General features: G+C 63.6%; 2 protein-coding genes across 7 annotated transcripts; both read left to right on the top strand.

Moving 5' to 3' along the window:
- Nucleotides 1–1,349: 1,349 nt before the first annotated feature.
- Nucleotides 1,350–17,057, top strand: ANO9 (anoctamin 9). Of its 2 annotated transcripts, none has more exons than XM_047877708.1 (24): nucleotides 1,350–1,466; nucleotides 7,050–7,124; nucleotides 7,207–7,332; nucleotides 7,513–7,658; nucleotides 8,509–8,555; nucleotides 8,683–8,741; nucleotides 8,824–8,897; nucleotides 9,148–9,282; nucleotides 9,391–9,487; nucleotides 9,645–9,705; nucleotides 9,818–9,900; nucleotides 10,021–10,125; nucleotides 10,199–10,360; nucleotides 10,449–10,485; nucleotides 10,703–10,814; nucleotides 13,546–13,603; nucleotides 13,817–13,914; nucleotides 14,069–14,208; nucleotides 14,350–14,502; nucleotides 15,255–15,402; nucleotides 15,972–16,073; nucleotides 16,174–16,267; nucleotides 16,384–16,496; nucleotides 16,603–17,057. In XM_047877708.1, the coding sequence occupies exons 1-24, from the start codon at nucleotides 1,461–1,463 to the stop codon at nucleotides 16,628–16,630; spliced, it is 2,259 nt and encodes a 752-aa protein (XP_047733664.1). In that variant the 5' UTR covers nucleotides 1,350–1,460; the 3' UTR covers nucleotides 16,631–17,057. The 2 variants fall into 2 exon arrangements, with proteins under 2 accessions (XP_047733664.1, XP_047733665.1); XM_047877709.1 differs by lacking the exon at nucleotides 1,350–1,466 and adding an exon at nucleotides 2,056–2,112.
- Nucleotides 17,058–19,163: 2,106 nt separating this feature from the next.
- Nucleotides 19,164–26,147, top strand: SIGIRR (single Ig and TIR domain containing). 5 transcript variants are annotated; one of them, XM_047877714.1, is made up of 11 exons: nucleotides 19,165–20,190; nucleotides 21,386–21,487; nucleotides 21,792–21,944; nucleotides 22,859–23,057; nucleotides 23,461–23,594; nucleotides 23,714–23,854; nucleotides 24,232–24,375; nucleotides 24,745–24,847; nucleotides 24,914–25,064; nucleotides 25,316–25,505; nucleotides 25,822–26,147. In XM_047877714.1, exons 3-11 carry the CDS (start codon nucleotides 21,938–21,940, stop codon nucleotides 25,983–25,985), a joined length of 1,233 nt encoding a protein of 410 aa, XP_047733670.1. In that variant the 5' UTR covers nucleotides 19,165–20,190; nucleotides 21,386–21,487; nucleotides 21,792–21,937; the 3' UTR covers nucleotides 25,986–26,147. The 5 variants fall into 5 exon arrangements, 4 of the variants coding, with proteins under 4 accessions (XP_047733670.1, XP_047733666.1, XP_047733669.1 ...); XR_007156236.1 differs by lacking the exon at nucleotides 21,386–21,487 and having other exon boundaries at nucleotides 19,164–20,190; nucleotides 25,316–25,731; nucleotides 25,822–25,958; XM_047877710.1 differs by lacking the exon at nucleotides 21,386–21,487.
- The last annotated feature ends 153 nt before the right edge of the window (nucleotides 26,148–26,300 follow it).

Below are 26,300 nucleotides of genomic sequence, written 5' to 3' on the forward strand. Positions count from 1 at the left end.
GTGGAGTTGGAGACCAGGAGGAGACCGAGCCCAGGAGCTGGCTGGCAGCGTGGACCATGAGTTCGCAGTACTCGTGCTCAAAAGCCCTTGCCTCTGTTCCCTGAACTCTAATGGGCCATTTGAAGCCTGTTGGCCTGTGCACACTGCTGTGTGACCCTAGCGTCCTTCTCAGGAAAAGTGATCGTAGTTCCCAGGCTACCTTGCAGGAAGTTGTGGGCAAGTGACCAACTATGTGACAGGTGGAGCGCCCCTCCTTCACTTTCCTCTCCCTGCTGGCTTGAATGTGGCTGTGATGCCTGGTGGTTTAGCAGCCACTTTGAGCCATGTGGTGAGACCAAGTGTTTACAGTGGCAGAACAACAATTAATACCAGTCCTGGACTAACCCTGCCATGGGGACTCCGCGGCCTCAGTCTTAGTGCACGCGTCTGGGTTTGCTCCATCACACCCGCACAGGCTCCGTGCCGCTAGGTCCCTCTCTCCGTCCCTCTTTGTCACAGTTTGGTCCTGGCCCCTGCTGCTGTCACAGCCTGCCATGGGGTTCCCGAAGCAGAAATGTGGGTGAGATGGAGCCACATAATCCCAGAGCAAATGTGTGTCAACGCTGGGCCTGGACCACAGGGTCACATGGGCTGCATGATGATGTGCCCCGACGCTGTGGGCGCTGCCTGTCCCCCGTGACCTCAGGTGCCCACTAACGCTGTTCCATGTTTCCACGTGCCTCGCCCTGCTGCAGTTCCGCTCCGTCCTCAGCTTCCGAGCCGGGTGCCCCACGTCCCTGTTGGGGGCACTCTGCTCTCTGGTGGCCCAGAGCCTTCCCCAACTGCTGCCCTAGGACCATAGGATCCATGCGGCCCAGGGCCAGCGTGTGCCTTCAGGATCCCAAAGGTCCTCCCCTCTCCCAGTTGGGGTCCACAAAGCAGGGGCTCAGGGCAACAGATTCTTCTTCATCTTCAATCCTTCCTGCCCATTTTTTCCTCTAAGGGAACAAACACTGGACTTGGGGAGTGGGAGTCAAGGGCTGGATGCTCTGGGGGCGAGGGGCTGGGGGAAGTGTGTCCTGGGATCTGGAAGAGTGAAGCCTGGGAGAGTGGGGAGTGCTCATGCGCTCCACGCGTGCTGTACCCCAGGAGGGAGGCGCCAATCTAACTCATCTTATAGGGGAAGCCCCCTGCAGGTGAGGGCAACGCCCTCGGGTCGGGGGAGGGGTCCCCACCTGACCAGGTCCTCAGGAAGGTGTCAACACCCCCCCCACACACACACACACACAGGGAGGGGTGTGCCTTCCAGCACAGGAGTGGCAGCAGAAGGATCAGCCAGGAGAAGGAGGAAGAAGGAGGGAGGGGTGCGTCCCACGCGGAAGTCAGGTAGGACACGCCCAGCTGCCTTGCTGCCACACTCCGGTCCAGCTCTGTGGGCACCGCGATCGATCGCTAGCCCCTCGCCAGACTCTGGGACCAGCATGCAGGTGAGTCGGGCTGGGCGGGGTCCATGCTTGTGGCCAGGCCACGCCCACCCCGTGGGCCCCTCCAGCCAGCCCTGCCAGCCTCGCCTGGAAAGTGCCCGTGGAGGTTCCCTGGAGCCCTCAAGGCTGAGGTGAGGGTGGCCAGAGCTCAGACGGAGCCCCTGGGTTGGCTGGGGGTTGGAGCAGGACAGAGGGCAGATTTCCTCCTGCCCAGCCAGGGATTCTGGGGACCCCAGGGCCAGGCCTTTAGTGCATACGTAGGGCCTACAAGAGGAGAGCTTGTCCATCTCTAGACTTTGCAGCTCTGCCCTGCAGAGGGAGAGAGGGCTCTGGCCCCCAGGGTGGGCTGACCTGGGGTTGGGGAGGCCCAGGGTGGCCGACCGGGCCCTCTGCTCCCTGGGAGTCCTGCCCCAGGTGGGTTGGTGGCCGGCTGGGGGATGTTGGACTCTGATTCTGGGAGGCAGAGTAGGAGGCTGTGGGAGTCCCAGGGAGGTGGGCAGGAAAACATCCTGGGAAGACATCGTTTCTCCCCTCTGCCAGGGAAGGTCATCCGGGCCTGGGCCAACGACTGGGTAGCTCTGGGAGGAGACCCATGCTGAGGATGAGAGCGAAACCAGCCTCCCACTCAGCCTCCCTGGGGCTCTGCCAGGTGTGGGCCAAGCAGGCGGCCTCCCGCCCCACCTTTGCCCAGGGCCTCCTCGGCCCTTCCAGAACCAACTCTGGCACCTGGCTGCTCAGGCTAGCACACGGGCACACCTTAGCCTGACCCCAGCTTCCTCTGCCAGCCCTTTCCCCTCATGCCAGTCCCAAGCTGGGGTGAGGGAGACACTCGGGGCTGCCTAGGGGCGGGTGGGGAGGTGGCACGGGGTTTGGCTTAGGCTCGAGAATCAGTGCCTTGAAAGGGACGTACGCAGATGCAGACGGCAGGGAGGACTTGGTGACCCCAGCCACGAGCGGGATCTGAACACACCCTTCCACTCCAATCCCGTCCATGGCTCCCCATGGCCCCAGCGGCCTGAGCAGCTTCCATAATCCCTCTTCTGCCAACCCCCAGCCTCACTTCCTGGCAGCTCCCTTCTTGCTCTTTATGCTTCTGCCAAGCTCAAGTGCTGAGTTCTGAGTCCCTGGGAGTACTAACTACCAAGTCCTTGTTGATGCTGAGCACTGAGTCTCTGGGAGGTACTGAGTACCAAGTCCTTGGAGGTGCTGAGTACTGAGTCCCTGGGAGGTCCTGAGTACCAAGTCCCCGGACACTGATTGCATGCTGCCCCTCAGGGCCTGTCCCTACATGTTTCCCTCTCCCAGGAACGCTGCCCCTCCTTTTTTGCCTCCTGCCAGCCTGTTGCCCTACAAGGCCAAGCTCCGGGCCGCCTCTCCAGGCCCCCGCGTCTACTTACACCGCACATCACCCTCAAGCCTGCTCTGTAGCAGGCTGCATCATAAAGGGTCTGGGGATGGGTGGATGGACACATGCGACGAGGAACTGACAGAAGGCAGACGGACAGCTGAGGAGGTGGAGGGGGGCTGGGGGGGTGCAGATGACTGGCTTCAGAAGTTGAAGAGAGAAGCAGGTGTGGGGAGATTCGTTCAGGAAGGGTGGACCCAGGGCGTCTGGGCTGAGTAAGCGAGGGTGGGCTTCTCTGTGCTTGTACGCTTTAGTGGGGGCAGGAGGGTCCCCTGCTGGATGATGAAAGTCCAGGATGCCCATGGGGCCCAGGCAGAGGTGTGCTGTGACCCCAGGGTGAGATGTGCCACGGAGAGTGAGGGGCGGTCCAAACGTATTCCTTGTGCAGCTGGGGTGTCACCCGTGCGTGCTCCACGTGACCCACCTGATCAGGAGCTGGGTGGCAGTCCCACTGCACAGCAGTGTCCTCAGTCTCACTGGTGACCTAGAGGCCAAACTGGGAAGGACTGCCCCAGCTCTAACTGTTCGTGTCCTGTGCTGTCGGGGCGGGAATGTCTCCCAGGAGTTGTGGTGTCTCCAGAAGTTTCCTCGTTTGGAGCCACTCTGGCCCGTGTTGCGCCGTGGGCCCTGGCCCACTAGGTGTGCGGCTCGCCGGGGGTGGAAGCTGGAAGGACTAAAGGGAGAACAATATGGGTCTCCGAGCCTGCACCCCTCATCTGTGCAGGGACTTGCCTGGGGTCTGCACATGGCCGAGGCCAAGTGTGTAGGGACAGCCCCTGTCTCTGCCCTGGGGGTCTGGGGGCCTGATGGGCACACACAGCTTCCTGGAGGTGGAGCTTGCTGTAGGTGGGGGCGCCTTCACATAAGCCCAGTCCCCACGTGTGAAGGCCTGTCACCCCGGAGGACAGACGGACCGATGGACAGCCTCGTCCTGGAGGCCGTGGCTGTGGCTGTGGCCCACAGAAGGGACTTGCATCCAGCGAGTGACCTCAGGGATGGTGAGCCCAGAGTACATGGGAAGCAGATTCTCAGAACCTGGTCCCTGTCTGGGTGTGGGGAGGAGGACGGCCAAATGGGAGGGGGGACCCTGACCTGACTGCTCCTGTGGGTGCCTGCCCATTGTCGGGGGTGACCAGGCAGTGACCTGGGGGGGGGTCTCTGTCCAGTGGCGGGAATCAGATACCTTAGGTGCATCACTCCCCACTGTCCAGGTCACACGCCAGGCCCCCAGAAGAGGCCGAGTCAGCCTTTCCCAGTTGCTCTGGGCAACTGTCCCAAAGCTGTGCAATGTCTCTGGTAGGGGAAGGTGCTGTCCAAATCGGGAGCTGTACCAGGCCCAGCAGCCTCATTTCTGGGATTCAGTAAGGGCCCCCCGCCAAAAGCCTGAGCTTTGAGGTGCCTCTAGGACAGTCCCTCCTCCCCAGGCTCCATCCTCCTGCTCGGACCCCCGTGTTCTGCCCAGTCTGGTTTCCCTGTGCTAACCCTTCACCACCTGGGGTCCCATCTCCCACCCCTGGTTGTCCTGCCTGTTCTTCCCACTGAAGCTGGGGACTCTCCTCGCAGGATCTGCCAGAGGCGCTCAGTTCGGGGTTGGGGGTGGACAGGGAGAGCCCCCTCCCGCGTCTGAGGTCAAGCACATGAGGTCCTGTCGGTGCACGGGTCATCGTCCGACACGGCACTTGCTGAGCCTGTGGTGGGCGAGTCACAGAACCCGAGGCTGATGACCTGGATGTCCCTGTTCCCATCCAGTTGAGACTTTACTCTCTCCCCCGAGACAGAGGCACGTCAGCCCAGGGGCTCTCCCCGTCCCTGCAATTCTGTGAACGGCAGGTTTCTCCTCTGGCCCAAGATGGGACAGGAGTTTCAGACACCGTAAGCCACATCCGAGCGCTAGAGGCTTGTTGTCTGTGTTAGCCCAGGCTTCTGAGATGGACACAGGGAGAGTGGGGCCGACCCGGGTCCCACCCTGGGGCTAGTAGTTCCTGGTGTGCCTGGGTGGGGTTGAAGGCTTCGAAACAAATAAAAAACAGATACCCAGTTAAATTGAATTTTACACGAAAACTTTCTTTTTAGGTATAAGTGTGTCCCATGCAATAACTGGGACACACTTATACCACAAAGCACCTGTTGTCTGTCTCGGATCCAACTGGGACCGGGCAGCCTGCATTCTTCCTGACAGCCCTTCGGGGCGGACCGGCTGGAGCAGTCCAGGGAGGCTTTCTGAAGGAGGCAGGTCTTGAGCTGGGTGGAAAGTGGTTGTGGAAGGGAAGGGGTAGGAGGTGGGCGGACCAGCAGGGGGAAGGAGGCCTGGCGGCGGGCAGGATAGAGAGGAGGGTGTGATGTGGTGCCAGACAGCCACGGCCCACACTGAGCTCGTAAGCCAGGAGAAGGGCGGCCGGGGTGGTGGGCTGGCAGGAGGCCATGGCAAGAGCCCAGCAGGAGCGAGGTGGGTGCTCTGTGGGCCCAGCCCCCAGCGCGTCCCCCGCACCCTCATCCCCGGGACGCTGCAGGGTCCCTGCGCCTCCCCGGAGAGCTGCCGGCTGGGAAGCACGCTTAGCGCCACACTGGGGTGCAGGGCGCGTCCTGCAGCCAGGCCGGAAGAGGTGGGCAGTCTTGCCTGAGGGCGCACAGGGTTGGCAGCCCAGGCTCTGGGCTCCAAGGCCAAGGTCCCCTCCACACCCCAGCCTGGAGCTCCCCCCTTGGGACCCACTGTGACTGTCTGCCCTCGTCGCCCGCCTCCCGCACCTCCACTCCCTCGGCTGCCCGGCCCCGCGGCGAAAGGGCCCGGGTCTGCCTCGCAGCCTGCTGTCCGTCTGCTCATGAGGAGTGAGGCCTGAGCCCGCCCCCTCCCCACCTGTGCACGTTTAGCGCCTCTGTGAAGATTCCTGAGGTGTATAGAGACAGCACGAGGCTTCTCAGCGCCCCTCGCCCTGCTGCCCCGACGCCACAGCCCCGTGGCTGGGGATCTGGCCAGAACCTAGAGCCCGACACGGGCAGCCGGACTCCGATGTCACCAGCTGCCCCGCTTGCGTCCTTCCTGTTCCCGGGTCCTTGCAGGATCCCACGTGGCACTTATCCTCACGTCTCCTTGGGCACCTCCCGTCTGTGACGTTCCCTCTCTCCCTCCTTGTCCCTGGCCATCCGGCTTTGAGTCTGCTCAGGCTCTGGAGAAAGTCTGCTGTTTTCTCAAGCTGACCCAGGACTCCGCGTTTTGGTGGGGGGGTCGCTAACAGCTAACCCATACCCCTGTGACCTAGACCTTCATCATGTAGGGTGGGGGCCGCCGCTGGGCTCCTCTCCTTCCCCTTCCCACGTGTCCTTTCTCGGCCGGGAAGGCTGGAGCACACTCACAAGGGGGAGCACCGAGGGAGGAAGAGAGAAGGCCCCGTGCTGTCCATAAACGCCGCCACAGTAACGGGGGCCCAGGAGGGGCCCCGGGGGCTGTGGACTCGTCCGCCTCCTCCTTGAGGTTCTGCCCCTGACTTATGATCCGTCCGTCTGGACGTGCCTGCAGCACGTACCTCCGGGGCTTCTCATCGACTTTGGCTGAGCTCAGAGCCGTGTCACGTTGGTCCCCAGGGCTCCGTGTGTCGCAGCCCGTTCACATCTCTGCCGCGTGATTGTCCACCGTGTGCGGGATAACTTCATCCGGCCACCCGCTGGTGGGAACTCGGGTTATCGCCGCAATTTCTGTATGCAATATGCTACCGGGAGCATCTTGTTCAGGGGTCGGTGGCCCGCCCGGCTGTACAGTCTAGGATGCTCAGCTTTGTTTCGCAAATTCGTGCGCAGGGAATCTGTGTGACGCGGTCGGGCCAGTGAAACGCCCGTAACCCAGTGGGTAGAGGGGATGCCTCCGGTGACCTGAGCCGTGTTTCCCTGACCGTCTAGAGCTCCCGCGTCTTCCTCTTCTGCGAAACCCTCTCTGCTGCTTGCCTTTTCTCAAGGATTTGAGGAGCGGTTTGCTTACGTTTTTGAACAGACCTTTGCCGGAGGCCCCGACGCCTCTCCAGCCACCCTTGCTCCTTGTGGTCCCAGCCCCGCTTGCAGCTTCCCCCTCGCCCGCTCGTTTTCCTGCACCCCTGCTTTACGTGTTGCCCCGTGCTGCCCCTCGGTGCTGAGGCGCCCCGGCCCGGAGGGCTCTCCCCGCAGGAATGAGCCCCACCCTCCTCTACTCCCAGGCTGAGGAGAGCCTCCGGATCCTGGTGGGGACCGAAGGAGACAGCCTCCCGCTGATGGAGATCAACGCCGGTGAGGTGAGTCCCCTGGTGAGGGGAGATGGGTCCCACCCATTCCCGGGCCCCGTGCCGGCCCCAGCCTCGCGCCTCCTACCTCCAGACCGAGGCCTCCGAGCAGTGGGATTACGTCCTCGTGGCTGACCGCCGCACCCAGAGAAACCCCAGGCAGGCCTGCCAGCAGCGACGGTTCCTGGAGGAGCTCAGGACAAAGGGCTTCCATTACAAGGTGTGCTGGCTGAGCGCCTGGCTTGGTGTGGGGCACAGGGGACGAGTGTGTCCCGGGGGCCCGGAGACACGGCTGGGGCCTTGTGCCTGAGGTGGAAGGGACAGGCCGGTGTCAAAAAAGGACGAAGGGGATGGTTTCCAAAGTGGAGCGGAGGTCCCCAAGCGCCCTCCCGCCCCCCAGATGATGGAGGACCGCGAGAAGGTGTTCTTTGGGGTCCGAGCCGACAGCAGGATCTTTGATCTGTACCGCACACTCCTCATGGAGCCTGAGGGTCCTGCCGCCAGAGTGCAGCCTGCCAGGCCAGCCCCCATCCCAGCCACCACCAGGTGAGAGGCTGGCCCAGAACGCCGTGTCCCTGGTCCGGTCAGGCTTCCAGGCGTGGTCTCGTGTCAGAGGTCCCAGGGGCCGGGCTCCGTGACTCGGTGTCCGTGTCTGTCTGTGATAAGGGACAATTTAGTTCTTGCTTCTAGGAGAGTTCTGAAGGTTACGTGTGTTCCCCGAAGGGACGGCGGGATTTGGACAGGCCGGGAGGACCCTCCCAGCCAGCCCTCCCCCCACCCCCGCCGACCTGGGATGTGGGTCCCCACCCCCCCTCTCCAGACCAGCTGCGCCTCCCTGGACCTCTCTCCTCAGCCTCCCAGGCCTCCCAGCCTCTTCTCTGCAAGCATCTCCTTCCCCTGCTGAGACTCCACCTTCCACACCACTCTACCCTCGTTCCCCATATCCCTCCTCTGTCACCTGCCTGGCCTTGGCACAGGCCTCTCTGAGCCTCAGTCTCCCTGTATGCAAAATGGCTCACGGGGTGCGAGGGGGATTTGTGCATGTAAAGGCGTAGAGTGTGCTCTGAATGTGCGGGGGCTCCAGGTGGGAGGTGTGATTGGAGGCGGGGGGGGGGGGTCCAGGCCCAGTATCTGGGAGGGAACGGTGCAGGCCTGAGCCCTGGGAGGGGTCCTGGGAGGGGAGGGCCTACCCTGAGAGAGCCCCATCCTGGAGCCGTGGGGCACAGGCCACGGGAGGACTTAAGAGGTGGGGGTCGGGCTCCCAGGTGAGTCTTAGATTCTGGGCTCCGGTCAGGCAATCAAGGCAGGCAGGCTGGAGGCTCCACTAGGGACACAGAGGGGCCTGGGACCTGGCCAGACAGAGGGTGGGGTCCCCTGAGGAGCTCTTGTGTTCCAGAATCCGAATTGTCAACTTTGTACTGAACAGCAAGACAGCAGCTGGTGGTAAGGATGGGGTGGGCAGGTGGCCTGTGCAGCTCCCCACCCCTGCCCCAGGAGGGGTGTCGATGTGGGGAGAGCAGGGCAGGGTCCCCCCTAACCCCTCTGACCCGACACTCCCTGTGACCTCCAGACACGTTAGAGGATTTGGTGAAGAATGGGGTCTTTGAGACCAGATTCGCCCTGCACAAGGTGAGGGGTGGCCAGGGCTGGGAGAAGGCCTGAGGGCGGGACCGGAGGCAGGGAGCCCTCGCTGTCTGTCACCTGTGCCCAGGGGGAGGACGACCTGAAGAAGAAATGGGCCCAGTGGAGAAACATGGTCAACAAGCAGCCAATTGATGACATCAGGTGACACTGCCTCAGACAAATCACCTGTGTCCCCACAGACACACCCGTGGCCCCACAGACATATGCATGTGCCCACCTACACACCCAAGATCCCAGACACACCCGTGTCCACGGCAGACAGATGTGTCTGTGCTCCTGGGTGGGACACAGCAGTCTGGTCTCCCCAGGTGGCACCTGGACCCCGGCACTGGCCTGTGGGGTCACATCCGGGGGTGGGGAGGGGCGGCCTGACGGGGCAGCCTCCCCACAGGGACTACTTTGGCGAGAAGGTGGCCCTGTACTTCGCCTGGCTGGGCTGGTACACATACATGCTGGTGCCCGCTGCGGTGGCCGGCCTCGTCATCTTCCTGAGCGGCTTCTCCCTGTTCAACGCCAGTCAGATCAGGTGGGGATGGGAGGCCTGGGGCGCGGGGGGGGGTGCACAGGACCCCTCAGGGACCCCTCCTCCCCGAGTCAGGGGAGAGCCGCCACCAGCCCGTCCCTGCGCCCTCAGCAAGGAGATCTGTGAGGCGGACGACATCCTGCTGTGTCCTCGCGGGGACCATGGCCGCAAGTACCAACGGCTCTCGGACACCTGCACATTTGCCAAGGTTTGCGGCTCCGGGGGTTCTGCTCCCCCCCACCCGGGGGTCCCCTCCGGCCATCCTCTCCCACGAGCAGGGTGGAGGGTCTGCCCCTGCAGAGCCGTGGGGTGGGGGGCGGCAGGCCACAGAAGGCTGTCCCCAGCCTGGCTGCCGCTCTCCCCAGCTCACTCACCTCTTCGACAACGAGGGCACCGTGCTCTTTGCCATCTTCATGGCTCTGTGGGGTGAGTCGCTGGGGCGCTGGGAGGGAGGTGGGGGGGGCGGCCTGAGCCCCGGGGCCACTCCCCGCCCCCTGCCACCACCCCAGCCCTGCCCCCTCTTCCCCCCCCCACTCAGCCACGGTGTTCCTGGAGATCTGGAAGCGGCAACGAGCCCGAGTGGTCCTGCACTGGGACCTGTATGGGTGGGACGAGGACCAGGTGAGCGGCCGGCCATGCGGGGCTCTTTCCAGCGCCCCGTGCGGCCCCCACAGCGCGTGGGACGCGGGTGTCCCTGTGTGGCAGGCCGTCCCCCGACTGAGTGTTGCGTTCCCTCCACAGGAGGAAATGGCACTTGAGCTCATTAACTGCCCTGATTACAAGCTCCGGCCACACCAGCACTCCTACCTGAGAAGCACGGCCATCCTCACTCTGTGTCTCTTGATGGTACTCCTGGGGGGCCTGCCGGGGGGCTGGAGACCTGGGCCGGCGACAGCCCTCCTGAGGACCCTCCCCGCAGATCTGCCTCATGATCGGCATGGCCCACGTCCTGGTGGTCTACCGCGTCCTGGCCGCCGCCCTCTTCAACTCGGCCCTGCTCTTCCAGGAAGAGCAGGTGACCACGGCCGTGGTGGTGACCGGGGCCCTGGTCCACTACGTGGCCATCCTCATCATGACCAAGGTGGCTGGAGGGGGGGTGGACAGAGGGAGAGCGGGGTGGGGGTCTCCACCGAGGCCCCAAGTGAGCCATCTGGTCTCCCATCCTGCAGGTCAACAAGCGTGTGGCCCTCAAGCTCTGTGACTTCGGTGAGAGAGGAGGCGTCCGGCGCCTCTCTGGCCTTGGGGGGAGGGGTGCGCGGGGGAGGGACAGGACCCTTCGGGGCTGGGAGCCTGGGTCCCTGGATCCTCTGTATCTCCGCCGCCTCTCACAGCTGGCAGACAGGTGAGGGCTGGCGGTGTCTCTGAGTTGTCGGGAGAGGGACAGGTTGGGGACGGGAGAGGAACAGCTCCCGTCTCATTCTAGAGAAGCCCAGGACGTTCTCAGAGCGCGAGAGCAAGTTCACCGTCAAGTTCTTCACTCTGCAGTTCTTTGCCCACTTCTCCTCCCTCGTCTACATCGCCTTCATCCTGGGCAGGTAGGGGCGGCCCCTCCCACCGCCTGCCTCCGACTCTTTCCCCTTTAAAGGAAATACCTGCTCATCTTAATTTTTAAAACGGTTTGTGCTCAGAGCAGTTGGAGCCCAATGTAAAACCACGTGCAAGAGCCCACGGTGAACCCCCGGCTCTCTGCTCCCTGCCCTCGAGGTGACCCTGTAACCGTTCGGTGGGTCTTTCCAGAACTTTTTACACATTGAGGTACCCACGCATGTACACCTGTCGACATACACTGCCGTCTCCTGTAAATACTCCTATCTTCTCTTTATGCTGAAAACATACCATGGGCACCTCCCACATCCGCATGGATGCTGAGGCCTCATTTTTTTTTAAATTTTTTTTTTTCCAACGTTTATTTATTTTTGGGACAGAGAGAGACAGAGCATGAACGGGGGAGGGGCAGAGAGAGAGGGAGACACAGAATCAGAAATAGGCTCCGGGCTCCGAGCCATCAGCCCAGAGCCCGACGCGGGGCTCGAACTCCCGGACCGCGAGATCGTGACCTGGCTGAAGTCGGACGCTTAACCGACTGCGCCACCCAGGCGCCCCGAGGCCTCATTTTTAAAACCACGCTATGAGCGCTATTTTGTGGAACGTGCTGGAATTTGTTTTCTCAGTTCAGCTGGTGGACGTTCGGCTCATCTCCAATGTTTGAGCTTCACAAAGCTGCATCCCGTGTAACACACATGCACCCCCCATTCCCTTTCCTTCTGGCAAAATGGACACGTTTTCGGTTCAACCAACATACACTTTTTTGTCCCTCCTGAAAAAAATAATTGCTTCACCTGTTCTGTGTGTTTAAATAGCACAAGACACAAACCTATTGCCAATTGGTTCCAAACTCCAGCAGAACTTACAAAACCAACCCAAACCACACCAACTCCTCCAAGTACGTTCAAAGGCATCAGGCGGTGCCTAGACCTGGGCCGTCCTTGGAGATGCCCCCGCCTAGGGGCCTGCCCGTCCCCTTGCGGCTGTGTGTGCTCACGCTGGGTCCGGGAGCCCCTTGTGGTCTGCCGTGTGGGACCCCAGGTTTCCCAGGCTTCCTGAGGAAGGGTCCGTAGGAAATCGGAGGCCCCTACTGCTGGAGGCAGACCTCTCCCTGCTCTAACCTCGGCTACGCTGGCTTCTGAAATCTCTCAGCAGACTGTCTTGGTGGGTGTTTTCACTGGACGGGCTTGAGCGGTTCGCCTCTCTCCTCTGCCTCGACCACGGCGATCTCTGTCCAGGGTCATCTCCACCTCCACACAAGTCTCCTGCCCTATTCCTTTCCAGGAGTGCTCTCAGCAGTGCGCCCGATGTCTGGGCCTCCCTGCTCCTGCCTCTCCCCTCCCCAGGCCTGCCGGCCCTTCCCTGGACGCCCACCTCTCCTCTTCTCCCGGCCTCGAAACATGCCAACGCCCCGGTATCTGTCCTCATGACCTGACGTCATCTAGACACATCAGTGAGGCCCGCGTTCCTGTCTCCAGCACAGATCTCTCCCTGAAATCCAGACTCACGGGTCCGGCTGCCTCTCGTTCCCCCTCAGATGCCCCGGCGGCACGCCGGCCTTACCGCCCGCTTGTCCACGCCGTCCCTCCTGCGCCCAGAGCCCTGGTCCCCCCACATTCCCCACCTTCCCTCTGGCCCCACGCTCTCTTTGCTGCAGTCTCTCTTACGGGACCGCAGCTCCCTGAGGGGTCTTTGCCGAGTGGGCAACCACAGCAGGCTTGGCCTGTAGAATCGACCTCGGTCAAATGGGCAGAAATGACCAGGCACTTGCTGGGCCCGGAGCCTCGGGTCCTTCAGTCGCGAGTGGCTTTCATGCATCTTGTGTCTTTGGACACAGGCGCCATTCCTTTTGTTTGGAAATGGGACCTTCTGAACGGACCGCCTAACTGCTTTTGCTTTTTTTCCTCCCGTTTTTGCTCCAGCTTCTGGGAGTTCTTCTCGGCACTGTTTCCCAACCCTTCGATTGAATGTTTTACTTCTGTACACGCACTTCCCCTCAGGGCCCTCCTTTGGACAGTTCCTTCACAGCCTCCTTCTCATGCCCCCTGACCCCGTGGCTTTTCTTGTCTGAGGAGCTTCCTCTTTTTTCCCCTTCTGCTCTGCGATTCCTTCTATGCTTTCCACGTTTCTTTTACTCTTTTACTCTTTCCCTAATGGTCTCCGATTTGGATGTTAGCGGCCTCCTTAGATGTCCTCCTTAGATGTTCTCGGCCCCTGTCCATCAGTGAGAAAGGCGCGTGCCAGTGGCTGTGCTCTGGGCCACACCTCTCCCGCGAGGGGCTTTTGCTCTGTCAGTCCCTGCATCCTGCCTGGTGGCAGAAGGAAACTTGTCAGTGTTGCTGGGAGCTCAGTGGGGGAGAGATAGTATGGGGGTCTCGGTATGCAGTGGTCCAGGCCCCTAGAAGCAAGACTCTGTCTTCCTGACCGTTGGCGAGGAACCTGATTTTTGGTTTAATGCAGTTTGTATTTTTTTTTATCATGTAAGGGAAAGGAGGTGGTTTTAAGCACAAAGTAATCCCGTGTGCACGGTTTCAATGGGGAGAAACTGAGGCCACTCCTAACAGGTCTTGTCAAGCGCCTGTCTGCGCCTGGGATGGCCGGGCTGCTTGTGTGTGTGTGTGAGTGCGTGTGGAGGGATGTGTGTGGATGTGGGCAGGTCCCCCACCCCCACCCAGTCAGAAGCAAGGTCTGCCCCTCCCCTGGCCTAACTGTCCTTCCTAGGATCAATGGTCACCCCGGGAAGTCTGTGCGCCTGGCGGGGCTGTGGAGGCTGGAGGAGGTCAGTCTGTCCGGTACACTTTGTCATGCTGTCCCTGAGCACCCGCCCCCCAGCCCTGCCTCCCCATACCTGACCTCCCATCCCAACCCCTGACCTCTCCACCCCTGACCTCTCATCCCCCACAGCCCTGCCTCCCCATACCTGACCTCCCATCCCCACCCCTGATCTCCCACTCCCCACCCCTGACCCCCTGACCCCCCCATCCCCCCACAGTGCCATCTCAGTGGCTGCATGATGGACCTGTTCCTGCAGATGGCCATTATCATGGGTCTGAAACAAACACTCAGCAACTGCATGGAGTACCTGGGCCCGTGAGGACCTCCCTCCTTCCCTAGGGCCCTCCCGCTCCCCCCACCCCACCCCAGGGAGCCCCCCCATCTCCACATCTCCCAGAGCCAGCAGTCCCAAAGGGTCCTCAGCCCCCAGTTCCCCTCCCTGTTCCCCACTTGTTCTCATCACCCCCAGGTGGCTGGCCCACAAGTGTCGCTTAATACGGGTCAAGCTGGGCCACGCATCCGAGGACCCTGAGCTCAGGGACTGGCGGCGCAACTACCTCCTGAACCCAGTCAACACCTTCAGCCTGTTTGACGAGTTCATGGAGATGAGTACGTGGGTGGAGTTGGGGGCCTGACCTCGAGTCTCAGGGGCAGGTACTGGGGGACTGGCCGAGGGGGAGGGCACTGGGGGCGGGCCTTCTGGCGGGTGGCACGCCCCACGGCACAAGGGGCCATCTCCACACCCCCCAGTGATCCAGTACGGCTTCACGACCATCTTCGTGGCGGCCTTCCCGCTCGCCCCGCTGCTGGCGCTCTTCAGCAACCTCGTGGAGATCCGCCTGGACGCCATCAAGATGGTCAGGCTGCAGCGGCGCCTGGTGCCCCGCAAGGCCAAGGACATCGGTCAGGGGCCCGACTCGGTGGCGAGGAGCACGGGCGCTCCAGCCAGGGGCGGGGTGGCGAGGGGTGCTGGGACCAGGTGGTGCCCTCGAAAGGATCCCAAGATAAGCCCCTCCCCCCAGCCCTTCCCCAGGTTCTGCCTAGGCTGAGAGCTGGCCTTGGAGAGTGGTGCTCAGGCCCCGGGAAGAGGCGGGGCTGGTGTGCACCCGCAGGCCCCTGCCTCCCTCCCAGAGGAGGATCCAGCTTGGGGGGGTGGGGGGGCCCAGGCAGAGGAGCTGGGCTCTGAGAGCCCGGAGCTGAGGGAGGGAGGGGTCCAACACCTGGGGGCAGGGGCTAAGAGGTGGCCTCCGTCACCCAGACTGTCCTTGCCGAGATGGCCAGGTATCAGGGAAGAGCAGAGGGGACTGGGTGCTGGGTGTGGGCAGAGGGAGGGGGGGGGGGGGAGAGGCCCCACTCTAGGGCCCAGGTTAAGGTGTTCTGACCCGGGAGTGGGGCAAGCTTGAGGCAGCTGAGGGGTTCAGGCAGAAGATGGGGGCCGGGGGGACCTGAGCCCCTCCTGGTCTATGTCCGCCACGGCCCAGGTTTTCCTCGTCAGTGAATGCTGCCCACCGAGCAGAGGCATGGGCAGAGGCGACAAGGCCCCATGACCATCCACGCTCCCAGCCTTGGGGGACCACGGGTGGCGGTGGGGCAGGCAGTGCCAGACGATCAGGGTTTGAGGAAGCAGACTGCTTCACCCCACTGCTGTGGCCCAGGGACCTGGCTGCAGGTGCTGGAGACCATCGGCGTGCTGGCGGTCATTGCCAACGGAATGGTCATCGCCTTCACGTCGGAGTTCATCCCCCGAGTCGTGTACAAGTACCACTACGGCCCGTGCCGAAAGGGGGCCGACCCTGCAGTCGAGTAAGGGGGCGCCAGGGGAGCCTCAAACTGTCCCGAGACGCCTGGGAAAACTGGCCCAACCACAGCCCAGCCCTAGGGGAGCGCAGGGCAAGGGCTTGATGTGGCCAGTGTTGTCTGTGGTTGTCATGAATCTGGGCCTGAGGGGGGTCCTGCCCTCCCATGACAATCTGCTAGGAACCCCTATGGGGGAATTAAGGTCCCAGCAGGAGCTGTTTTCTGAGCAGCCACCACCAGAATGACTCCCTCCCAAAAGTCAGATCCTCTGGGGTCTGCTCCACAGAAGAGGGCCGAACAGGGGACCACTGCTCCTACAGACGGGGTTTGCAGGGGTCTTCCTCCAGAAGGCTCCCCTTGGTTTTTGCCACGGAAGGCGGGGGGGGCCCTCTGAGTCCCTTCAGTCACCCCCAGAGGCCCCTCTCCCACGCAGAGAAATGAAGGGGGTTCCGTGCTGTGCTCCACCCTGACAGCCCCCACCACACAGGGATTAGCTCCAGGAAAGCACCCTGGAAGCCAGAAGAGGCCACGCTCTGCAGCCCACACCTGCCTCTGCCCTTCTCTCCCTCCCCCAGCTGCCTCACAGGTTACATCAACCACAGTCTGTCCGTGTTCCACACCAAGGACTTCCAGGACCCCATCCGGATAGAGGGCTCAGAGAACGTGACTGAGTGCAGGTCTGGACTCCCCCAGCCCCCATGAGCAACCTCTGAATTCCTGCCCTCGGCCCCCTGACCTCAGGTGCTTCCCCCCCCTCCCCCCCCTCCCCCCCGCCAGGTACCGGGACTATCGCAACGCTCAGGACTACAACTTATCCGAGCAGTTCTGGGTCCTCCTGGCCATCCGCCTGGTCTTCCTTATCCTGTTTGAGGTGGGCCAGAACCGGGGGAGGGGCCCCACAACGGAGGCGGCTCTCTCCAGCCCTTCTCCCTGGCCCCCAGCCCCTAAAATGCCTGCTCAGCCCTTGTCCCGTCCCCCCACGCCCAGCACGTGGCCTTGTGCATCAAGCTCATTGCCGCCTGGTTCGTGCCCGATGTCCCCCAGTCGGTAAAGAACAAGGTTCTGGAAGACAAGTACCGGGCACTCCGGGAAAAGATACGGTATGGGAGGCTGAGGCCAGGCGGGGGTGGGCTGGCCTGAGGTAGGGCCTCACCCTGAACCCCAACACTTCGCCCTGATCCCCAACAATCCCGGTCCTGCCTCCAGCTCCAGCCGCAAGAGCACAGATGTGTAGGAGACCCAGAGCTGGCCAAGAAGACTGGTGCCCGGAGCTGGGACTCAGAGCCACCACCCCCCCCCCCCCCCACCGCTTATGTGTGGGGTCCCGGGAGGCCAGTGTATACGCGGGGTCTTGGAGGGCCTGCGTGCGTTTGAGGTGTTGCGGAGCAGCACTCTGTGGTCTAGGAGGCCTGTTTCACGTGTTAGGGCTCAGGCTTGGTACAGCCCTGACTGGAACTCTGACTGACTCCTGCCACCCACAGAACTGGGGTGGGGGGTGCTTCTCAGCGGTCAGAACACAGGAAAACCAGCCCAGCCTCCTGAGCCTCTCTCTGACTTGTGGGACCCATATCCTAACCCCCCCTCCCAATTCTGGCTGGTCAGGGGGCCCTGACCCCACCTCTCTGGCTCTCCTCAGCCTGAAGAACTTTCTATAATAAAATAAAAACTTCTTCATGTCAATTCTGGGCCTCTTGTGGATTGTGTCTGTCCTCAGGGCTAGATGGGAAATTCTCCCAGATGGAGCAAAGTCTGGAATGTGGTAGCCTCCTGGTCCTTCTCTGGTTTTCCGTGGGTTTCCAAGCGAGCAGCGCCGTGTTGAGATCCTACCGTCCCTGCACGGGAGGGTCAGGGGCAGGCTTCCCGGAGGAAGAGCTGGGGAGGAGGGGCAGAACCAGAACGGTGCCCGGTGCCCCTGGGGACAGTGGAAACTCTGAGGAGTCCCCCAGGTCCAAGACTCTGCCGGCTGGTTGGGCCGGTTCGCCCTCTGCCCCCAGGCTGCGTGGCTGCAGTTCCGAGGCTTCCCGGCGCCTGAGAGCAGGACGGTCTTAAGCGCCGGACTTGGGCGCAAAGCGGGACTCTCGGGTCCGCCCTCAGGCCCTGGCTGCTGGGCGGGGCTGCACCTGCCGCCGCCGCCGGGATCGTCGCCGCTGCGCACCTGGCTCAGGTGAGCTGCCCCGCCCCCGCGGTCGGCGCGATCCCCAGGTCTTGGCAGCAGGTGAGTGGCTCAGACCCACGGAGGTGAGTTGAGGTCGCCGGCCCCTGGGAGCCGGACTAGGCTTGGAGCTTGGGGGCCCCTTGTCCCGAAGAGCCTCTGGGCCGTGGCGGGCGCGGTCCCGCAGGAAGTGGCTCGGAGTCGGGCCGGCTGTCCCCGTCGCCCGGAAGCCTGAGTTTGTCGGCGTCCCGGCCCCGTGGGCCTGGCGGCGGAGCGGGGGGGGGGGGGGGGGAACCGCAAGGGCCACGTTTCCCGCTCCGCCCGACGTGGGCAGTGGCTTCCTCGTGACCTTTGCCCAGGGGAGGGAGGTGGGACGCGGAGGCGCGCGGGGACCCTCGCCGCCGCCCGCAGCTCGGATCCCAGGCGCGAGGCCTCCCAGGGCCCCCGGGGCGTACCGAGGAGCCGGCTGGGGCCGTGCGCGGCGCTGGTCGCCGGGCGGAGCTACCGTCACGCGCGCGCTCCCGCCGTCCGTGTGTGGCCCCCACCTGCCGCGCTAGGCCTGCGCGCCCTCCGCGCCACCGCCGTGCGCGCCCGACCCGCCATCCACGGCCCCCTCGTGCGCGCCCCAGTCCGCCCTCGGCTCTCGGTGCGCGTTCCCATCGCGATACCCGCGTCCCCGCCCTCTGTGCCCGACCCCCACCCGCGTGCTCACCGCGCCTGGAGGGTGGGGGCCTGCTAAATCCGGATCGCCCCTGACTAAGGCGGAGCGCCGGAGGTGGGGTGTATAGTGGAGGAGAACGGGGCGTGTGGCCCGGGGGAGCGGGACAGAGCTCCTCGCCTGCGGGGCCGAGACCTTGTGGACCTTGTGTGCAGTTGTCCTGCGGGAGACACGTCGGGGGGCGCAGCAAACGCGTGGCGCACAGAGGGCTGCAGGCCCGCTGAGCGGAAGATGTAACGAGACCGTGGGGTCCTAAGCAGCAAACCAGACGGCGGAGGGGTGGGATCGCCGCCCCTCCCCCCCCCCCCCCTTCCCCCGCCGTTTCCTGCGCCGCCGCCGCCGAGTGAGCCAGACCTCCAGTCAGAGCACAAGCAGAAGACCCGGAGCTTTCTAGGAACCCTTGGGGATGGGGGTGGGGGTGGGGTGGGGGGAGGGGAGGGGCGGTTCTTGATGGTGCCTGAGGTGACGTGGGCTTGTGGGCGCTCACCTTGGAGCGTGAGCCTGGGGAGGAGGGTGTGGTTTAGAGGAAGAAGGCGGGGGCCGTCATGGCTGTGAGATGGTGGCACCGGGGGACACACACTGAGCAACAGGAAGTCTGGCAGGAACTTTGAGAGGCAGCAAGGCTGCTCGGGGCTCTCTGTGTCCTCCCTGGGTACCCCTAGGCCGGTCACTGACGACTGTATGCCAGGTGCTTACACCATCCACCTCTGGGCGTCAGGCCCATTGAGGCACCTTCCAGGAGGGGCTGGTAGCAATACCCGCGCGCAGCCAGGAAGCTGCAACTCGGTGGGGAGAGGCTGCGGGCAGGTCTTCCGGTAGTTCTGTGGGACCCTGAGCCCTAGATGCACCATCAGCTGAGGGTCTTGCCAGCCATGGGGTGGGGGTGGGGGTGAGCAGGGCTGGGGCAGGGTCAGAGCAAGGACAAATGAAAGCCAGTACTGAGGGTGGCCCACTGGTGGGCCTCTGCTCTGGGTAGGTGAAAGCAGGGACAGGGCCTGAAGGGGACTCTTGCCCGGTTTCTACGGGTAGTGATGCCAGCCACCGATTTCTGGGCCCTGAGTCCCAGTCAGTCTGGGAGGGAAAGTGACAAAAGGGGATGCCAGCTGCCTTGCCTCCCCCCCCCCCCCCCCCCCCCGCCCCACAGCTGGGCTCAGAGCCCAGGAACCTCTATTGAGGCCTTTTCTTGTTTCCTTATCTGGAAAAGGGGGGACTGCCTTCCCATCCCAGCCTGAAACTAAGGTCCATGTGATACCACAGCCCCTGTCTGGGCACTGTAGGGGGGAAGTGGACCGGGAGGGAGCCCAAAAGCTCTGCTCAAGGCCCCATTATTGGCAGGAATATCCACAGGACTCCCGTCACCCCAGCAGGTCACAGGCCAGATGCACATTGGAGGCTCTCACCATCCTGAGTGTCACTCTGTAGGCTGTGTCTGGGAAGCGGTGACCCTATGCGATTGTGTGCGGGATGACCCTGACTGGGGGGGTCTCCTTAGGACCCCCTCACGTCACCCGGGGCCCCAGCCTCTCCGCAACCTCCTCTCCATCGCCCAGGCTTGGCCTCGGGAAGTACACTGCCTCGGTGGGCTGGGGTGGGCCCCGGAGGAAGGAGCCGCTTGACTCTGAGTTAACAGGAAGAAGTTGAGCAGGCGGGGCAGGGGCGAGAACCACCAACTGCGCGCCTGCCTGGGTGGGGTTTGGGGTCAGGAGAGGATGTGACTGTAAAGCCAGGAAGCTGCAGGGAAAGTTCTGATTAAAACACACACACAAACAAAAGGCAGGTCCTCATTGTGCTTGGCGATGTGCTCTGGGGCTGCGGTGCTGCGGGCCGGACCTGGGGCCCAGCTGAGCACACAGTTTGCTCCCAAGCAAGCATCAATGACCTCGACGACCGCCATCCCCCCCCAGGAGGAGAGAGCCGGAACCAGGTGACTTCGCGTGCTCCCCCGACAGCCCTGCCGCTCCGCGTGGGCCTGTGTGTGCCTTTAAGAGCAGGGGGTGACAGGAGGCTGTGTGCGCGCCATGGGTGGCAAGGGCAGGTGTGAGATGCAGCGTGCGGTGTGGGGTTTGTACAGATGCTCGAGGCCATGTGCCCTGTGCGAGCCGTTGCAAGTACGTGTGTGCTGTGTGTGTGGCCACAAGAGTGCTGGAGGTGCGGGGGGGGGGGGGTGCATGTAGTGCAGGTGTGCATGGGGAGAGGGCTGTGTGTGGATGTGGTGTGCAAAACAGACTATGCAGGGGAGGGTGCGCAGGGGGAGGTTGTGCAGTTTGGCCTTACCTTCCAGGAAGGCCGGAGACTGCCTCCCTGGGAGTAAAAGATCTTAAGAGTTTGAAAGGTGTGAGTGTTACTGCAGGAGTTTCCCTGGGACCCGCCGAGCTGGGGACCCCGGGGAGGGGGTGTGCGCTGCCCCGTCTCCCACAGTCTCCCAGTGGACTGGTTCTGCTTCAAGGACCTTCCCGAGACTGCCCCCCACCAGAGGGCTTCGGGAAGGAACCTCCTCACCAGTTCCCTGCCTGATGCTCCAGCAATCCCCAAGGAAATTGAGCCAGCCGAGCCCAGGGCTCCTGGGGGTGTGGAGGCTGGGCCAGGCCCACGGTGGCATCACCCACACAGAAGGAACGCAGGGGAGGCTGAAAGACTTGGGGCCCTAGGCGTGGGGAGGACAGCCCTAGGCAGGAGGGGAGTGAGGTCTCAGTAAGTACCTGCTGCATCAGCTGGGGCTTCGAGGATGTGGCCCCAGGCCTCTGGCTCCTGCGCTGGGGGGTTTGTCCCCTCCTTTCAGCCCAGGTCGCCCTAGAGCTTTTTGTGTCAGGAGGCACCTGCGGCTGCTCCCAGTCCGGGTTCGGATGGTCCCAGCCCCACAGAGGAGAGGAGGGTCACCCGTGGTGGGGTGGGGGCCTCCCTTGGAGAACTAGACAATGTGGACAAAGGTCTTTGGTTTTGGACATGACAAACGGGGCGGGGGGGACACGGGTGTGGGACCCGGAAGGAGGGGGGACCCACAAGGCCTTCTGGAGCAGACTCAGTCCAGCCAGGCCCCCTCCCTCCTGCCTTGAGGACTGTGGCCTGGCTCAGCTCAGGTGCCCTGTCCCCACACACGCGTGCACACGCGACATGTCCAGGACAAAACGCTACAGCTGGGAGTATGGCTCCGAGTCCAGCAGCCCACACCCACCCCGTGGTGGCAGGCAGGTGGCATGTGACCCTCGGCGCTCAGGGCCTGGGTAAGCGAGGTCTGCACCCTAGTCCTCCTTGTCTGTGGCGTCCCTATCCCGGGGAATAGTGGGGACACAGCCACGTGCCACCCTATGAGGGGTGCCAGGGGGCCCTCCCTGGGCCATCGTGGTGACACCGGAGCAGGCGAAGGTAAGTCTGAGGGCTCCCCAAGCCCCCTGGGCCATGCCCACTCCAGCATGAGGTGCCACACATGCTGCTGTGCTGGTGTGCCCGGCACCCTCCAGGCAACTGGTACGAGGTTACATGTTAACTCATCCCGTTCTTGTTTAACTTTCTCCTTTGGGATGGCAGCAGCCTCTGACCCCTCCCGGTGTCCTGACTGACCGGCCACAGAGACAGAGAGCCCCGGGGGACCAGTCTGCTCAGCCAAGGAGCCCTGAGGAGCCGGGGGGGTGGCACCAGTGCCCAGCCTGCCCCGAGAAGGCCCCGGCCAGACCATGGCAGGTAGACGGGTCAGAGAGGGACAGGCACGGACCCCACTCCCACCCCCATCCCTCGGGCTGGCTCCATGCTGTGATGTTGACTGGCCTCCGGCCAGGGGTACAAAGGCCTCTACTCACCCCTCCCACAGAGCCCAAGGTCCTGACCCCACAGTTAGGGCAGGCCCTGCGCCTTCTCCTTCCCAAAGCCTCTAGACTATGGTCGTGGAAGTCAGTAAAGCGGAGAGACACTGGAAATGGCAGCTAGTGGGGGGCCCCTTGGGGGCAGGATGGGTAGGTGTGGGCTACCGAGAGACCACACCACCAAGATGACGGTGGTCTCCTCTCACGTCCCCTGGGACTCCTCGCCCCGATTTAAAGAGCAGAAAGCGTACGTCTCAGGGAGGTGGGAAAGCTTGCTCGTGGCCAGCAGAGGAAGGTCCTGGAATCCCCTGCTGCCATCCCAAGTGGAAGGAGTGGCACGCTCAGCACCTGTGCCCCCCCAAGCCCCCGGTGTTTGCACTTGTAGCTCCCCCGGCAGAGGGGCGGGGGGAGGGGTGCAATGCCTGGCCGTTCACCTGGGCGGGAGTCGCAGTTGCCGGCAACAGGCGCACACAGAAAATGTGGGAGCTGGGCTCATGTCCCGGGTGGATGGGCAGTCAGGTGGGCCCCCTGAGCTGGGGTGGGTCAGCTCAGCTATGACTCTGGCCCCTGCCTTCCAATGTCCTCTGTGGACAGAGCAGCCACATCGAAGGCAGGCAGAACACCCAAGACCCTGCCGGGCCCTGTCCCCTGTGGGACCTGTGCATGGACATGGTGAGGCCACCAAGCATCACATGGCACTGACCGTCTTGTTTTCTTCCTGGCCCACAGACCATCTGTGGTTGGTGGGAGCCCAGCATTCCAGGCATGGCTAATCACTGGGTCCTCTCTCTGCAGGTGTCTGTGACACGGCCCCCAACTTCCTCTCCCCGTCTGGAAACCAGGCCCTGGAGCCTGCCCTGGGCAGTGCGGTCTCCCTGAACTGCACGGCCTGGGTGGTCTCTGGGCCCCACTGTCCCCTGCCCTCAGTCCAGTGGCTGAAAGATGGGCTGCCGCTGGGCAATGGAAGCCACTGTGGCCTCCATGAAGACTCCCGGTAAGAGACTGGGGTGTTCAGGGTCAGGTGACTACCCTGGTTATACCCGTGGCCACCTATACCCTGGTCTATAACCACCTGGACATGGGCAGAGTGCCACTTCTGACACAGACCAAGGGTCAGTGACTGCAGGGACATATGGCCCCTTGTAGACAGCCCAGGGCCAATGGTGCTAGCACAGTCCTATGGCCTGAATTAGGCACTGGCCCCCCAAAACCCAGACCCAAGATCACGTGACTGCCCCAGACAGATCCACACCCCCACCAGGTTTTGGCCACTTCTCTTAGCTTTTGGCTCAAGGGCTACTCAGGAAGCCCACACCTGCATCCTCCGTGGGTCAGTCCAGGGACATCCACTGATGCTCTCAGGCCCCAGGTAAGAGGATTGGGCCTGGTCTCCCCAGGATCAAGGCCAACTCATCAGAGGTGCTTGTGTCCAGTGTTCTGGGGGTCAACCTGACCAGTGCTGAGGACTATGGGGTCTTCACCTGCTCCATCCGGAATGTCAGCTCCTCCTCCTTCACTCTTTGGAGAGCTGGTGAGTGGGAGTACACTGGGTGGAAGGTGGGAGGCCTGGGGGTGGGGGGCTGGGGAGCCTTGAGGCTTGGAGAATGCCGGGTGGGAGTGGCAGCGGTTCAGACTGCAGCTCTGTCCCAGGCCCAGCTGGCCACCTGGCCGCAGTGCTGGCCTCACTCCTGGTCCTGCTGGCCCTGCTCCTGGCGGCCCTGCTCTATGTGAAGTGTCGACTGAATGTGCTGCTCTGGTACCAAGACGCCTACGGGGAGCTGGAGATGAACGGTGCGTGGGGCCAGGATGGACGAAGAGAATGAATCAGCTATGAGACCTCCCTAGGCTCAGTTTTGGGTGGGCGGGTTGCCCCGGAAGGTGTGGAGGGGGGACCCTGGAGGTCCCTCAGGGCTGTTGAGCGCGCAGTCCAGGAAAGAGGGCAGAGGGCTGGGGTCGGCAGAAGCCAGATAGGCGGCCAGCATCCAGAGCTGGAGGCGGCGTTGTGGGCGTGCGTGCGGGATCTGCCAGGTGGGATCTGCCAGGTAGGCAGGCCTGGTCCCCCCAAGCTCGTGGGGAGGGGTTAGAGGACCCGGAATGGGCGGGGGCGGCGGCCAGGGTAGCGGGCCCCGGGCCTGGAAAGCCGGGCGCTGACCCTTTGCCGTCCGCAGACGGGAAACTCTACGACGCCTACGTCTCCTACAGCGACAGCCCCGAGGACCGGAAGTTCGTGAACTTCATCCTGAAGCCACAGCTAGAGCGGCGTCGGGGCTACAAGCTCTTCCTGGATGACCGCGACCTCCTGCCACGCGCGGGTACCGCGGGCCCAGCCTGGTGGCCTCGCTCCAGTCCGGAGACCTTGCCCGCCCACCCATGGCCCCGCCCCGTTCTGGGCCCGGGCCCCGCCCTCCCATAGTACCGCCCCCGTTCCGGGACCGGGCCCGCCCTACGTGGCCCCGCCCCATTCTGGGCTCAGGACCGCCCCCCATGGTACCACCCTCGTCCCGGGACCGGGCCCGCCCTCCGTGGCCCCGCCCCATCCCCGGGCCCCGCCCCCGTCCGAGACAGGGCCTGCTCTCTGTGGCCCCGCCCCGTTCTGGGCCCGGGCCCGCCCCCCGGGGCCCCGCCCCATCTCCCTCCGGGCCCCGCCCTTCCTCGGCCCCGCCGACGCCTGGTTTTCGCAGAGCCCTCCGCCGATCTCCTGGTGAACCTGAGCCGCTGTCGACGCCTCATCGTGGTGCTGTCGGAAGCATTCCTGGGCCGGGCCTGGTGCAGCCACAGCTTCCGGTGCGTCCCGCGCAGGGTGGGGTGGGCCCCCGCCTCGTCCCCTCCCTGACGGTCCCGCCCGCGCAGGGAGGGCTTGTGCCGGCTACTGGAGCTCACGCGCAGGCCCATATTCATCACCTTCGAGGGCCAGAGGCGCGACCCCGTGCACCCCGCGCTCCGCCTGCTGCGCCAGCACCGCCACCTGGTGACCCTGCTGCTCTGGAAGCCCGGCTCCGTGGTGCGGAGAGGGGCGAGGGGAGGGGCGCCCTAATGGGGATGGTGGTACCGGGCTCCAAGGAGGGCCTCCTCCGTGGGCAGCTCTGTGGTGTGGGGACTTGTGGATGGGACCCCGTGGGGGTGAGGGTTCTGTGGCCTGCTGCCCAGAAGAGGGGCCTCTTTTGAGGCCCCTGGAGCCAGGTGAACGCATGCCTCCAGGTGTGCTCTTTGGGGCCAAGGCCACCAGGCTAACAGCCCAGTCCTGGCCCCCAGGCGCCTTCTTCAGAGTTTTGGAAGGAGCTGCAGCTGGCACTGCCACGGAAGGTGCGGCACAGAGCCATGGAGGGAGACCCCCAGACCCGGCTGCAGGGTGACAAGGACCCCATGCTGATCGTGCAAGGCCACCTGCCCGAGGGTCGCACCCTGCACCTGGAGCTGGACCCCGACCCTGAGGGGGACCTGGGTATGCCCCCCTGGTCCCACACCGACCCTGAGAAGCTTGGCCTGGGGCGGAGGGGGTGCACGGGGCTGAGGAGCCCAGAAAGGGGGCCAGGTGGCGGGGACTTCCTCCCTGCAGCCCATCGGTGGGCTTGACCCCCAGCACACCCTCACTGCCTCTTTCCCGGAGGCACGCGGACCCAAGGCCTGCCTGGGAATCTCCAGGACCTCCGATGCCACTATGCAGGAGGGTGAGCAGGGAGTGACCCTCATTCATGGGTCCTAGCAGAAGTCAGGCTGTGGACAGCCCAGCCTCAGGCCTGGTGGTACCCTCTTCCCAGGTGTCCGAGGGCCTATCTTTGGGGAGCCATTAGCTCCACCCCATGCAAGTGGGGTCGCCCTTGGAGAGGGCCGGGGCAGCGAGGTGGATGTCTCGGACCTCGGCTCCCGCAACTACAGTGCCCGCACGGACTTCTACTGCCTGGTGTCTGAGGATGACGTGTAGCCTGCACCCGCCGGAGCGTCAGGATCACCAAGGACAGCTGGGTGCAGGGCGGGGTGGGGTTTTTCTCCTCTCAGCAGGACTACCAGCCATGAGACCTTGAGGGAAGTGGGGGGACTCTAGTGTGCCTCCTTGTGCCAGAAAATAAAGTCCTTTTAGATCCTGCCTGAGCCTCAGCCTCTCCTCTCCTGGGGCAGGAAGGGGCACGTCCATCTCAGGGTCTCCACGGCCCTCGGCCCCTCCCCTTCCTCATCCCCACGGCCACCCAGTCACAGGTCTGGCTGTCCACGCAGTCCCGCCCTCTCTCCAACCTCCATC

This window comes from Prionailurus viverrinus, chromosome D1 (genome assembly GCF_022837055.1).
Source record: "Prionailurus viverrinus isolate Anna chromosome D1, UM_Priviv_1.0, whole genome shotgun sequence".
NCBI classification, from domain to species: domain Eukaryota; kingdom Metazoa; phylum Chordata; class Mammalia; order Carnivora; family Felidae; genus Prionailurus; species Prionailurus viverrinus.